The following is a 15,658-nucleotide window of genomic DNA, read 5'->3' as shown; positions in this document are numbered from 1 at the left end:
ATCGCCTGAATGGCATCCTTTGAAGTAGTTGCTTTTCAACCATTTTCTTGTAACCATGCGTCTCTAAAAACTAACAGGTGTTTGGCAGTGGTGAACGTTTGCATTTTACATTAAAAAGTTATCAATATATTGCATAAATACGTGTAAAAAATAAAACTTGAATGTGAAACTGGTTTTCTTCATGTAGAATAATTTGACCTCTTCTATAATTTGTTTGGTCAGTCTTTCCCTGTCCATTCGTAGTTCATTGAAAGCTACTCATTGTAAAATATATGTTGACCCCTTCCAACCTCCAAGTCATGTCAGTGGAAGATGCTCAAAAGTTCTTGTATGGCTGCTTTTGGTCCAGAAAGCTGGCAGGTTGAGGTGACTGAGCTATCACACAGTTAAGCGAAGTACATTGTGCGTAAGGTGTCCTGGTGAACCTGCACGGCTTTAGCAAGTGCCTGGGGATCCCGTCCATTGCTCTGTCCAGAGATGTGGCTGCCTTCTCCACTGTAAACCAAATAAGAAAAAAAAAATGAACAAAATTCTCCTCTTACTTGCCTACTCGAAAAACTTGTTGCACATTCGGACCTCAGCATTTTATTTTAATAAACACAGAGGATTAACACCTGGAATGGTTAACTAAAGGCTAGTTGAGGCCAGGGCACTTAATCCTATAAGAAACAGCTAGGTATATGTTGCAACAGGAAGATGATACTTTGAAAGAATAAGATCTAAAGGGTCAAAGGATGTTCTTTGACAGAATCTCTCTCCTTAAATACCCCTGGAAAATATTCCCCCAAGATGCTCAGCAGCACACTCAAACTTTCAAGTGCCTTCAGGCTCTATTTGCCACAATAACTCTACAGCTGTTGATTGCTCAACTATTTTCTCATCACCTTTCGCATTCATCCCCAGCAAAACTATTCTTGCTACTACCCTGGAAACAGGTCCCACCTTCTTTTCAATCAGTCTGAATGATGCAAACACAAGCAGGAACTTACACGCAGCTAGTTTAGTTATCTGTTGCTTAATGGCCAAAACCAGGTATCATCATCTCAAAGACTAAGGTATCAGCACAAGCTTGAGTTAAGTAGCAAGCAACATTCAGCACCACATAAGTAGCAGCAGTGACCATCTCCAACCAGGGAGAATTTAGCCATCTCCCCATGAGGTTTTAAGGCATTTCCATCGCTGAATCTGCTACTTTCAACATCCTGATGGGTACCATTGACAGAAACCTAACTGGACCAAACATATACATACTGTGGTTACAAGAGCACGGTGGCACAGGAGTTAGCACTGCTGCCTCAGCACCAGGGACCTGGTTTCAATTCCGCCCTCGGGTGACTGTATGGAGTTTGCACGTTCTCCCTGTGTCTGCGTAGGTTTCCTCCCATAGGTCAGCTGGGGTTATGGGGATAGGGCTTTGGAGGGTTGGTGCAGACTCGATGGGCCAAATGGCCTCCTTCTCCACTGTAGGGATTCTGTAAGAGCATATCAGACACAGGGAACGATGCAGCAAGTGACCTACCCCCTGGCTCCCCAAAGCCTGTCAACCATCTGCAAGGCATAAGAATACTTCCCACTTGCCTGGAGAGGGCAGCTTCAACAAGAAGCTCCTTACCTTCCAAGTAAAAGCAACCCACTTGATCAGCACCCGATCAACCACCTTAAATATTCATTCTTTCATCACCAGCGTACAGTGTCAGCAGTGTGTACCATCTAGAAGATGCATTGCCGCAACTCACCAAGTCTTCTTCGACAGCACCTTCTAAATCTGTGATCCCTAACGCCTGGAAGAACAAGGGCAGTAGGTGCATGGGAACACCATCACCTGCAAGTTCCCACTCCAAATGGTACATCATCCTGACTTGCAACTAAATCAGTGCTTCTTCACCAGATCAAATTCCCAATAGTACTTTGGTGTACCTACGCCACGTAGATTGTTGCAATTCAAGAAGGCAGCTCACCAGCTCCTTCTCAAGGTGAATTGGGAATGGGCAATAAACACTGACCTTGCCAACGATGCTCACACACCGTAAATGTATATTAAAAAGCTTCTTTTCCTCCAGCAACTGCCTCCTCAAAACTCCTTCAATTACACTGCCCTGTTCTCTCCACCTCCAACAACAAATGTGAGAAACTTCTGAATTTCATCAATATCATCCTCAATACTATCTCCCTCTGCTACTTCCTTCCCTTTTCACTATGCCAAATATTCCTCAAGAATTCCATGCTCTAGTCCAGAACATCCAAGTAGTTCTCTGGTTTCACTACTATCTAGTCCATGCCTATTCCAATTTCACCTCTTTCAGGAGATCCATCTCCTATTCTTTAAACCCTATTTACACTAAACTTTTGACTATCCAAACTCCCTTCTGGCCCCAGGCGAGCTAACATTGAAAATGCTTCTACCAGGACCTTTAATGAGGCAAAGGAAAGGGGACAACTGCCCCCGACTATGTCTGAAGCAACGATATCGCTTCTCTTAAAGAAGGAAAAGGACCCGCTACAATGCGGGTCCTATAGACCTATTTCCCTCCTAAATGTAGATGCCAAGGTCCTGGCCAAGGTAATGGCAATGAGAATAGAGGAATGTGTCCCGGGGGTGGTCCACGAGGACCAAACTGGGTTTGTGAAGGGGAGACAGCTGAACATGAATATACGGAGGTTGTTAGGGGTAATGATGACGGCCCCACCAGAGGGAGAAACGGAGATAGTAGTGGCGATGGATGCCGAGAAAGCATTTGATAGAGTGGAGTGGGATTATTTGTGGGAGGTGTTGAGGAGATTTGGTTTTGGAGAGGGGTATGTTAGATGGGTGCAGCTGTTGTATAGGGCCCCAGTGGCGAGCGTGGTCACGAATGGACGGGGATCTGCATATTTTCGGCTCCATAGAGGGACAAGGCAGGGATGCCCTCTGTCCCCATTATTGTTTGCACTGGCGATTGAGCCCCTGGCGATAGCGTTGAGGGGTTCCAAGAAGTGGAGGGGAGTACTTAGGGGAGGAGAAGAGCACCGGGTATCTTTGTATGCGGACGATTTGCTACTATACGTGGCGGACCCGGCGGAGGGGATGCCAGAAATAATGCGGATACTTGGGGAGTTTGGGGATTTTTCAGGGTATAAATTGAACATGGGGAAAAGTGAGTTGTTTGTGGTGCATCCAGGGGAGCAGAGTAGAGAAATAGAGGACCTACCGTTGAGGAAGGTAACAAGGGACTTTCGTTACCTGGGGATCCAGATAGCTAAGAATTGGGGCACATTGCATAGGTTAAATTTAACGCGGTTGGTGGAACAGATGGAGGAGGATTTCAAGAGATGGGATATGGTATCCCTGTCAATGGCAGGGAGGGTGCAGGCGGTTAAGATGGTGGTCCTCCCGAGATTCCTCTTTGTGTTTCAGTGCCTCCCGGTGGTGATTACGAAGGCTTTTTTTAAAAAGGATTGAAAAGAGCATCATGGGTTTTGTGTGGGCCGGGAAGACCCCGAGAGTGAGGAAGGGATTCTTACAGCGTAGCAGGGATAGGGGGGGGCTGGCACTACCGAGCCTAAGTGAGTATTATTGGGCCGCTAATATTTCAATGGTGAGTAAGTGGATGGGAGAGGAGGAGGGAGCGGCGTGGAAGAGATTAGAGAGGGCGTCCTGTAGGGGGACTAGCCTACAGGCTATGGTGACAGCCCCATTGCCGTTCTCACCGAGGAACTACACCACAAGCCCGGTGGTGGTGGCTACACTGAAGATTTGGGGACAGTGGAGACGGCATAGGGGAAAGGCTGGAGCCTTGGGGGGGTCCCCGATAAGAAACAACCATAGGTTTGCCCCGGGGGGAATGGACGGGGGATATGGAATGTGGCAAAGAGCAGGAATAATGCAACTGAAAGATCTGTTTGTGGATGGGAAGTTCGCGAGTCTGGGAGCGCTGACCGAGAAATATGGGTTGCCCCAAGGGAATGCATTCAGGTATATGCAACTGAGGGCTTTTGCGAGGCAACAGGTGAGGGAATTCCCGCAGCTCCCGACACAAGAGGTGCAGGACAGAGTGATCTCAAAGACATGGGTGGGGGATGGTAAGGTGTCAGATATATATAGGGAAATGAGGGACGAAGGGGAGACTATGGTAGATGAACTAAAAGGGAAATGGGAAGAAGAGCTGGGGGAGGAGATCGAGGAGGGGCTGTGGGCAGATGCCCTAAGCAGGGTAAACTCGTCGTCCTCGTGTGCCAGGCTAAGCCTGATTCAGTTTAAGGTATTACACAGGGCACATATGACTGGAGCACGGCTCAGTAAATTTTTTGGGGTGGAGGATAGGTGTGCGAGGTGCTCGAGAAGCCCAGCGAATCATACCCATATGTTTTGGTCATGCCCGGCACTACAGGGGTTTTGGATGGGGGTGACAAAGGTGCTTTCAAAAGTAGTAGGAGTCCGGGTCGAACCAAGCTGGGGGTTGGCTATATTTGGGGTTGCACAAGAGCCGGGAGTGCAGGAGGCAAGAGAGGCCGATGTTTTGGCCTTTGCGTCCCTAGTAGCCCGGCGCAGGATATTGCTAATGTGGAAAGAAGCCAAGCCCCCGGGGGTGGAGACCTGGATAAATGACATGGCGGGGTTTATAAAGCTAGAGCGGATTAAGTTCGTCCTAAGGGGGTCGGCTCAAGGGTTCACCAGGCGGTGGCAACCGTTCGTCGAATACCTCGCAGAAAGATAGACGGAATGGGAAAAAGAAGGCAGCAGCAGCAGCCCAGGATTGGGTGGGTGGGGGGGGGGGGGGGGGGGGGGGGGGGAGGAGGAACCAGAAGGACTCTCAGGGTTGTTAATATATACTGTATAGTATGTATAGGTCGTTGCTACAGATAACTATATATTGGACTGTTAAATTATATTTTTGGAGAGTGTTACTTGTGACAAGCCAGTTGCCAATTAGGGCTAGTTTTCATTTTTGTTATTTATTATTTATTCATTTTTTGTTTATAAAATAGGTCATTGTTATTTGTGTTGTAATAATATTGTGTAAAGGATGCACAATGTACTGTGTTGGTTGACCAAAAATTTTCAATAAAATATTTAATTAAAAAAAAAGAAAATGCTTCTACCATCTTAGGCTCATCTGTCCTGACAAACTACCATCTCTTCTCCAATCTTGCTGTTCCTCAAGTCCTTAAATGTGTTGTTGGTGTCTCAGATCTGTCGCCACCTTTCTTGCATTACCATGTGTGACTTACTCCAAATTAAGTTACTGCTCCTTGCTGGCACTGAATCAGGCTTATCTAAAGCAAGGAATAATGTCCGCTGTGACTGTATCATAGTAATATTTGGCTTATCTGAACAGGAGATATTTGTTTTCTCCTGTTAAATGTTGTACTGAATATAGTACTTTTACATTTTGACTTCAGAAGCTTGAGTGCCTCAAGGCTTTACAATGAATCTGTATATTCATTAAAAATCTATGATTGGTGATGCCTGAAAAATCTCCAAAATCCCGTGAACTGAAATATTAGATCAATAGGCAATGAAAATATGTTGAGAAAACTGTAACTGCTTGGTAAGAAATATTTATATTCTCAATTGACAATTTTGTACAAAGCTATAGATGACCATATGGATGTTGGAAGAAGGCACCTGTGTTTGTGTGTGGGAGAAAAGCGGAGTCACCGTTTACTGCCTGCGGAGAGTACAAATTCCCAAGACAGACAGAGATTGACATAAACAACCTCTGAAAATTCAAATCATAATTGCAACACCCACAAATTCTCTCTTTTCCCTTTTATTGAAATTTCATATCATTTATATTCACTACTTTACATAAGCAAGGATGACTATCACTCTCTGTTCCTTTCGATAGGAGATGGAAAACTAAACTCAAAGTACACTTTTTAGAAAAAAAATCCAATGAAGGGGCAAATCCAATTCACTTGCCCTGCACGTCTTTGGGTTGTGGGGGTTGAGTCCCACGCAACCATCAACTTGTAGGATGTGCACTCATGATTCCACACAGACTAAGCTGCTTATCTCAGTGATGTGCAGGATCTGCACCACTCCACAAAAGATATGTTAACAAGAGGTTTGTTTATGAAAACCTCAGAGAAAGTAATCCGTGGCCCATTTTCTTGCGAGACTGTCCAATACAGAAGCCTATGATCATAAATAAATCGAGGCACTATCAACCAGTTTCAAGCTGGCTCTCAACAAAGGAGGCAACACTATGGTGTGAGGCAGTAATGCATGTTTTTATATCATGTAATAAATATTTTGCGACAAGTTTGCTGACAATATGACTATAGTGGGCCTGATCTCGAATAACAACGAGTCAGAATACAGGAGGGAGATTGAGAACCTAGTGGAGTGGTGCAACGACAACAATCTCTCCCTCAATCCCAGCAAAACTAAAGAACCGGTCATTGACTTCAGAAAGCAAAGTACGGTACACACGCCTGTCAGCATCAACGGGGCTGAGGTGGATATAGTTAGCAGTTTCAAATTCCTAGGGGTACACATCTCCAAAAATCTGTCTTGGTCCACCGTCGACGCTACCACCAAGAAAGCACAACAGCGCCTATACTTCCTCAGGAAATAAGGAAATTCGGCATGTCCACATTAACTCTTACCAACTTTTACAGATGCACTATAGAAAGCATCCCATCTGGCTGCATCACAGCCAGGTATGGCAACTGCTCGGCCCAAGACTGCAAGAAACTTCAGAGAGTCGTGAACACAGCCAAGTCCATCACATGAACCTGCCTCCCATCCATTGACTCCATCTACACCTCCCGCTTCTTGGGGAAAGCGGGCAGCATAATCAAACAGCCCTCCCACCCAGCCTACTCACTCTTCCAACTTCTCCCATCGGGCAGGAAATCCAAAAGTCTGAGGACATGCACGAACAGACTCAAAAACAGCTTCTTCCCCACTGTTACCAGACTCCTAAACGACCCTCTTATGGACTGACCTGATTAACACTGCACCCTTGTATGCGTCACCCAATGCCGGTGTTATCTAGTTACCTTGTGTTGCCCTATTATGTATTTTCTTTTGTTTCCTTTTCTTTTCATGTATTTGATGATCTGTTGAGCTGCTCGCAGAAAAATAATTTTCACTGTACCTCGGTACAAATGACAATAAACAAATCCAATCCAAATCCAATCTTTGCAAAATGGTGAAGTAGACCGTTTCCTATACCTGTCATGTTCTTTGTCCACCAGATGGTACCTTGCTCTGAATGCCACCAATCTGGCATAATAGGCTGGTGCCGGAATTGAGACAGAGCGTGTGCACCGCACATAAGTGTGACACAGCTGATAGGTCAAGATCTGAAGCTCATCTGCAGTGAATCGATTGTCATCCCATAATACGTAATAATGTGAAGGTCTGCTGGTGCCCTGAAGTCACAAGGGATAAAATTATAAATTTCAATTAGGAAAATAGCACAGAAAGCATATTGAAATCTACCATTATTTTAATCCTCCCCCCTACCCCTTGACCGTGTGTCTGTCTTGTGTGTGTCTGGGTGGAAATAGGTAGACGAGTAGACCATTGTTCCATTATTTCCATTATATTTTCATCATTTACTCTTGTTATAAATAAACAGTTTTAATATGCTTTATTTATAAATCTGGTAACTGTAACTCATTGGAGCAGTCAAGGGTTAAAGATCTTAAGAAAATACACAAATGATTGGTTAATTCACTTATGTTGGGACTCCGGGATCTGTGGGGCTGGAACAGACCGTGCACTCACCCAGGTTGTCATAACAATCTTTAAGGATCAATAAGGTTAACTCCAGACGTCAGCTGTCTCTGTGTTATACTTACACTGACACTTTTCAGACACTATGGGCGCGATCTCCCATGCCGCGCCGTACCGGAGAATCGATGTTTACGCCATTTTCGCGCGCGACGCCATCCCGCATTCTCCCAACCGGCGGGAATGGCTTCATCGTGGTCTGCGCCACGCACGTCGGAGAGTCCGCCGAGAGAGCAATCGAGGCGCTTCACACAGGCCCCCGCTATTCTCCGGCCCGGATAGGCCGAGTGGTCGCTATGACACGATAGGTTCCCGCCGGCGCCATCCACCCCTGGTCGCTGCCGGCGGAACTCTGTGGGAACGCTGGGAGGCGGCCTGTGGGGGGGGCCCTCCGATGGGGCTGGCCTGAGATCGGAGCCCACCGATCGGCGGGCTGGCCTCTCCCCCCCCCCCCCGGGCCTACCTCCTTCCGCGGAGCCCCCAGAACACCGGCGCCATGTTGGCGAGGGGCCGTCATGCGTAATAAGTTCCCCGTCCATGCGTAGGATTGCGCGCCCCAACTGCGCATGCTCGGGTTGGCGCAGCGCCCATTTGGCACCGCATAAGGACGCTGGAGTGGCGTGAACCACTCCAGCGCCGTGCTAGCCCGCTGTGGGGGCCAGAATAGGTCGTGCCCGGGCCCTGTTCGCGCCGTCATTAAACGCGACAGCGTTCACGACGGCGCGAACACTTAGTCTCCATTTTGGAGAACCGCGCCCTACACTTTTTAGATCCCCACATCCTAGGTTAACACAAACTTTAAAAAAAATAAATTTAGTGTACTCAATTCATTTTTTCCAATTAAAGTGCACCTACCCTGCACATCTTTGGGTTGTGGGGGCGAAACCCACGCAAACATGGGGAGAATTGGCAAACGTATATGGATAGTGTCCCAGAGCCGCGATCGAACCTGGGACCTTGGTGCAACCATGCTAACCACTGCGCCACCGTACTGCCCTTGGAAAGTACAAACTTAAACTCTTGGCACAAATTTTTTATATCCCCGTCATTTTCCTTCCTATTACAAGATAAAATTAAAAATTGTAAACAACCTTCATTCCATCACCAGTACTGCATATGAAACTAATAGTGGACTTCCGGGTGCGGCGATGACCAGCTGAGTCGCACGTTTCGGCAGCTCCCGGTGAAACGGACTTTTGGGCTCTTGATAGGAGCCCCAACGACAATTTTGACGGCTAAAAACACTGTGCGATAAACCAGAAGGGAATCCCCCCTGGATACGGATGAAAAAAGGAGGAGAAAGTGGCCGGATTGCAGTGGATCCTTTAGAACAGTGGCAAGGAAGGCAAGCAAAAACCAAGATGGCGTCGGAAGGTGGCAGTTTAACATGGGGCCCTGAACAACAAGAGTTCTTGAAATGCTGTGTGGAAGAGCTCAAAAAGGAAATGAAGAAAGAGCTGTTGGCCCCGATACTACAGGCGATCGAAGGGCTAAAGGAGGAACAAAAGACCCAGGAGCGGGAGCTTCGGGTCGTGAAGGCAAAGGCAGCCGAGAATGAGGACGACATACAGGGCCTGGTGGTGAAGACGGAGATGCATGAGGCACATCAGAAACAATGTGTGGAGAGGTTGGAGGCACTGGAGAACAATGCAAGGAGGAACAACCTGAGGATTCTTGGTCTTCCTGAAGGTGTGGAGGGAGCGGACGTCGGGGCATATGTGAGCACGATGCTGCACTCGTTAATGGGAGCGGAGGCCCCGGCGGGTCCGTTGGAGGTGGAGGGAGCATACCGAGTGATGGCGCGAGGACCGAGAGCTGGAGAAATTCCCAGAGCCATAGTGGTGAGATTCCTCCGTTTTAAGGATAAAGAAATGGTCCTTAGATGGGCAAAGAAAACTCGGAGCAGTAAATGGGAGAACGCGGTGATCCGCGTTTATCAAGACTGGAGTGCGGAGGTGGCGAGAAGGATGGCGAGCTTCAATCGGTGCTTCATAAAAAGAAGATAAAATTTGGAATGCTGCAACCGCCAAGACTGGGTCACATATCGAGGAAGGCACCACTACTTTGAGACGGCGGATGAAGCGTGGACTTTTATTGTGGAAGAAAAACTGGAATGAGCGGGTTATTAAAAAGAAAGTTTGAACAAAGTGGTGGGGCGAATGTGGGGGGCGAAGAGGGGGGTTAAAAATAGGGGGGAAAGAGGAGTTTTATGTACTAATCCTGCGATGTGGTAACTTTTCTCTCTTCCACAGGTGGTGATGGGGGGAGGAGGGGAGGTGGAGGAGATGGGGTGTTGGCCATTGGGGGCGAGGCCAAGGGAGAAGCGCGGGCTTGGTTCCCGCGCTATGATAATCATGGCGGGAATAGAGAAGCAGGAAGGAGGGGGCGTCGCACGGTGCGAGCCGAGGTCACGGGGGAAGCCGAGGTCGGCCAGAGTTTGCTGACTTCTGGGAGCAACATGGGGGGAGTAATTACGCTAGCGGGGGATCTAGCGGGGGGGGGGTGGGAGGGGGGAATTACTGGGTTGCTGCTGCTGGGGAGAGGGGGGAGCTGGTATGGGAGGGGATGGGCGGGGGGGGCACCGCCTGGGGGAGATACAGCTGCGTGGGAACTGGGTGAGGAGCTGGAAAAAGGGGATGGCTAATCGACAAGGGGGTGGGGTAGGAAGCCCCCCAACCCGGCTGATCACGTGGAACGTGAGAGGGCTGAACGGGCCGATAAAGAGGGTACGGGTACTCTCACACCTTAAGAAACTTAAGGCAGATGTGGTTATGTTACAGGAAACGCACCTGAAACTGATAGACCAGGTTAGGCTACGCAAAGGATGGGTGGGGCAGGTGTTCCATTCGGGGCTAGATGCGAAAAACAGGGGGGTGGCTATATTAGTGGGGAAGTGGGTAATGTTCGAGGCAAAGACTATAGTGGCGGATAACGGGGGCAGATACGTGATGGTGAGTGGCAAACTACAGGGGGAGACGGTGGTTTTGGTAAACGTATATGCCCCGAACTGGGGTGATGCCAATTTAATGAGGCGGATGCTAGGACGCATTCCGGACCTAGAGATGGGAAAGCTGATAATGGGGGGAGATTTTAATACGGTGTTGGAACCAGGGCTGGATAGGTCGAAGTCCAGGACTGGAAGGAGGCCGGCAGCAGCCAAGGTACTTAAAGATTTTATGGAGCAGATGGGAGGTGTAGACCCGTGGAGATTTAGCAGACCTAGGAGTAAGGAGTTCTCGTTTTTCTCCTATGTCCATAAAGTCTACTCGCGAATAGACTTTTTTGTGCTGGGAAGGGCGTTGATCCCGAAGGTGAGGGGAACGGAGTATACGGCTATAGCCATTTCGGATCATGCTCCACACTGGGTAGACTTGGAGATAGGGGAGCAAACAGGAGGGCGCCCACCCTGGAGAATGGACATGGGACTAATGGCAGATGAGGGTGTGTGTCTAAGGGTGAGGGGGTGCATTGAAAAGTACTTGGAACTCAATGATAATGGGGAGGTCCAGGTGGGAGTGGTCTGGGAGGCGCTGAAGGCGGTGGTTAGAGGGGAGCTGATATCAATAAGGGTACATAAAGGGAAGCAGGAGAGTAAGGAACGGGAGCGGTTGCTGCAAGAACTTTTGAGGGCGGACAGACAATATGCGGAAGCACCGGAGGAGGGACTGTACAGGGAAAGGCAAAGGCTACATGTCGAATTTGACTTGCTGACTACGGGCACTGCAGAGGCACAATGGAGGAAGGCACAGGGTGTACAGTACGAATATGGGGAGAAGGCGAGCAGGTTGCTGGCACACCAATTGAGGAAAAGGGGAGCAGCGAGGGAAATAGGGGGAGTGAGGGATGAGGAAGGAGAGATGGAGCGGGGAGCGGAGAGAGTGAATGGAGTGTTCAAGACATTTTATAAAAAATTATATGAAGCTCAACCCCCGGATGGGAGGGAGAGAATGATGGGCTTTTTGGATCGGCTGGAATTTCCCAAGGTGGAAGAGTAGGAAAGGGTGGGACTGGGAGCACAGATCGAGATAGAAGAAGTGGTGAAAGGAATTAGGAGCATGCAGGCGGGAATGGCCCCGGGACCGGATGGATTCCCAGTCGAATTCTATAGAAAATATGTGGACTTGCTCGCCCCGGTATTGACGAGGACCTTTAATGAAGCAAAGGAAAGGGGACAACTGCCCCCAACTATGTCTGAAGCAACGATATCACTTCTCTTAAAGAAGGAAAAGGACCCGTAGCGGGTCCTCTAGACCTATTTCCCTCCTAAATGTAGATGCCAAGATCCTGGCCAAGGTAATGGCAATGAGAATAGAGGAATGTGTCCCGGGGGTGGTCCACGAGGACCAAACTGGGTTTGTGAAGGGGAGACAGCTGAACACGAATATACGGAGGCTGTTAGGGGTAATGATGATGCCCCCACCAGAGGGGGAAACGGAGATAGTAGTGGCGATGGATGCCGAGAAAGCATTTGATAGAGTGGAGTGGGATTATTTGTGGGAGGTGTTGAGGAGATTTGGTTTTGGAGAGGGGTATGTTAGATGGGTGCAGCTGTTGTATAGGGCCCCGATGGCGAGCGTGGTCACGAATGGACGGGGATCTGCATATTTTCGGCTCCATAGAGGGACAAGGCAGGGATGCCCTCTGTCCCCATTATTGTTTGCACTGGCGATTGAGCCCCTGGCGATAGCGTTGAGGGGCTACCGTTGAGGAAGGTAACAAGGGACTTTCGTTACCTGGGGATCCAGATAGCCAGGAATTGGGGCACATTGCATAGGTTAAATTTAACGCGGTTGGTGGAACAAATGGAGGAGGATTTCAAGAGATGGGATATGGTATCCCTGTCACTGGCAGGGAGGGTGCAGGCGGTTAAGATGGTGGTCCTCCCGAGATTCCTCTTTGTGTTTCAGTGCCTCCCGGTGGTGATCACGAAGGCTTTTTTTTAAAAGGATCGAAAAGAGCATCATGGGTTTTGTGTGGGCCGGGAAGACCCCGAGAGTGAGGAAGGGATTCTTACAGCGTAGCAGGGATAGGGGGGGGGCTGGCACTACCGAGCCTAAGTGAGTATTATTGGGCCGCTAATATTTCAATGGTGAGTAAGTGGATGGGAGAGGAGGAGGGAGCGGCGTGGAAGAGATTGGAGAGGGCGTCCTGTAGAGGGACTAGCCTACAGGCTATGGTGACAGCCCCATTGCCGTTCTCACCGAGGAACTACACCACAAGCCCGGTGGTGGTGGCTACACTGAAGATTTGGGGACAGTGGAGACGGCATAGGGGAAAGACTGGAGCCTTGGGGGGGGGCCCCGATAAGAAACAACCATAGGTTTGCCCCGGGGGGAATGGATTGGGGATATAGAATGTGGCAAAGAGCAGGAATAACGCAACTGAAAGATTTGTTTGTGGATGGGAAGTTCGCGAGTCTGGGAGCGCTGACCGAGAAATATGGGTTGCCCCAAGGGAATGCATTCAGGTATATGCAACTGAGGGCTTTTGCGAGGCAACAGGTGAGGGAATTCCCGCAGCTCCCGACACAAGAGGTGCAGGACAGAGTGATCTCAAAGACATGGGTGGGGGATGGTAAGGTGTCAGATATATATAGGGAAATGAGGGACGAAGGGGAGACTATGGTAGATGAACTAATAGGGAAATAGGAAGAAGAGCTGGGGGAGGAGATCGAGGAGGGGCTGTGGGCAGATGCCCTAAGCAGGGTAAACTCGTCGTCCTCGTGTGCCAGGCTAAGCCTGATTCAGTTTAAGGTATTACACAGGGCGCATATGACTGGAGCACGGCTCAGTAAATTTTTTGGGGTGGAGGATAGGTGTGCGAGGTGCTCGAGAAGCCCAGCGAATCATACCCATATGTTTTGGTCATGCCCGGCACTACAGGGGTTTTGGATGGGGGTGACAAAGGTGCTTTCAAAAGTAGTAGGGGTCCGGGTCGAACCAAGCTGGGGGTTGGCTATATTTGGGGTTGCACAAGAGCCGGGAGTGCAGGAGGTGAGAGAGGCCGATGTTTTGGCCTTTGCGTCCCTCGTAGCCCGGCGTAGGATATTGCTAATGTGGAAAGAAGCCAAGCCCCCGGGGGTGGAGACCTGGATAAATGACATGGCAGGGTTTATAAAGCTAGAGCGGATTAAGTTCGTCCTAAGGGGGTCAGCTCAAGGGTTCACCAGGCGGTGGCAACCGTTCGTCGAATACCTCGCAGAAAGATAGATGGAATGGAAAAAAGAAGGCAGCAGCAGCAGCCCAGGATCGGGGGGGGGGGGGGGGGGGAAGGAGGAACCAGAAGGACTCTCAGGGTTGTTAATATATACTGTATAATATGTATAGGTCGTTGCGACAGATAATTATATATTGGACTGTTAAATTATATTTTTGGAGAGTGTTACTTGTGATAAGGCAGTTGCCAATTAGGGTTAGCTTTCATTTTTGTTATTTATTATTTATTCATTTTCTGTTTATAAAATAGGTCATTGTTATTTGTGTTGTTATAATATTGTGTAAAGGATGCACAATGTACTGTGTTGGTTGACCAAAAATTTTCAATAAAATATTTAAAAAAAAAGAAACTAATAGTACTAAAAATAAGATCCTTACTGATGGACAAAGAGCACGTCATCCAAGGATAATGATCCAAATAACTAGCATAAATCTACCTCATTAATACTTCCCATTGGACTAACACGTGAAGAATGATTGCTTAGATGAGTATTGGAGACATGTGGTGTTGGTGAAATGACCTGTTAACATGGTTTACCAGCTTCAGGAGTGGAGGGAAGGAAGGAAAATATTTACCCTTTTCTCTTCCCAGAATTGGCGTCGGGACTTAGTCTCCCGATGGGAGAATTGCGCCCAACATCTTCAAAATGTAATTATTTTTTCACGACATTCCACATCCCTTTTTCCTTGGCAATATCCTGCAGCTAAATATGCTGTGCAATTTACAATGTTCTCTCTCTACCATTTTCTTTGTTATGAAGTACAAAACCAAACCAGGGAAAGTCTCAATGTGAAAACAGCAACAGCAGTTTTTTTCCATGTAGTATTCAACCCAAGGGCCCTTCAAAGAATAATTCCAACAAGCCAAAAAGGAAAAGTGAAAAAAATGACATTAGTCTGACTTTACTCATATCAATTACTGGAGGTGAGGCCGAAGAGGAAAGAGAGGGAATGTTAAAATTGACTCGATGTTCTGAAGCTTAATCAAAGGATGCACATAAGTGACAGTACAGAAAATTAATTATAAAGTGGTGCAAAACTTCCTTCAACAATTTAACTTTCTATAAATCCTGTTGTGGACTAAATGTTCACAAATCTCTGAAGGCGCCCTTCTAACACTGAAGGACAGATATAAAACAAGCTCATTATTTGACTGGCAATTCTCATTCAACTGTTGACTTCTTTCAAGTCTACATTTCTGACTCTTCGCATTACATTAACAACTCTATTGTGGTTAATACTCCTCCACTTGCTCATCCTTCTAAACTGCAAAGCCGCCTACATAATCTCCCTGCTCTCTAAATCCTTACTTTGTTGACACCACGGGCGGGATTCTCCGACCCCCCGCCGGGTCAGAGAATCGCCGGGGGCTGGCGTGAATCCCGCCCCTGCCGGTTGCCGAATTATCCGGCACCGGATATTTGGCGGGGGCGGGAATCGCGCCAGTCGGCGAGCCCCCCCCGGCGATTCTCCGGCCCGCGATGGGCCGTAGTCCCGCTGCTGGAATGCCAGTCCTGCCGGCGAGAATCAAACCACCCCTCTTACCGGCAGGACCAGGCGGCGTGGGCGGGCTCCCGGGGGTGGGGCGATCTGGTCCCGGGGGGTGCCCCCACGGTGGCCTGGCCCGCGATTGGGGCCCACCGATCCGTGGGCGGGCCTGTGCTGTGGGGGCACTCTTTTCCCTCCGCCTCGGCCACAGCCTTCACCATGGCCGACG

At 48.6% G+C, this 15,658-nt stretch overlaps 1 protein-coding gene across 2 annotated transcripts in view; it reads right to left on the bottom strand.

The window, feature by feature from the left end:
• Positions 1-6: 6 nt before the first annotated feature.
• LOC140416829 (protein argonaute-1) overlaps positions 7-15,658 on the bottom strand; it is a 227,517-nt gene continuing 211,865 nt past the window's right edge. For both annotated transcript variants that reach the window (XM_072501154.1, XM_072501155.1), the window contains exons 18-19: positions 7,163-7,362; positions 7-495 (exon numbers count right to left, since the gene is read on the bottom strand). In XM_072501154.1, the coding sequence (XP_072357255.1) occupies positions 387-495; positions 7,163-7,362 (309 nt within the window). In that variant the 3' untranslated portion in view covers positions 7-386. The remainder of the gene's footprint in view (positions 496-7,162; positions 7,363-15,658) is intronic.

The sequence above is a fragment of the Scyliorhinus torazame genome, chromosome 1, assembly GCF_047496885.1.
Source record: "Scyliorhinus torazame isolate Kashiwa2021f chromosome 1, sScyTor2.1, whole genome shotgun sequence".
Classification (NCBI taxonomy): Eukaryota; Metazoa; Chordata; class Chondrichthyes; order Carcharhiniformes; family Scyliorhinidae; genus Scyliorhinus; species Scyliorhinus torazame.
This window is presented reverse-complemented; position numbering and strand designations above follow the sequence as displayed.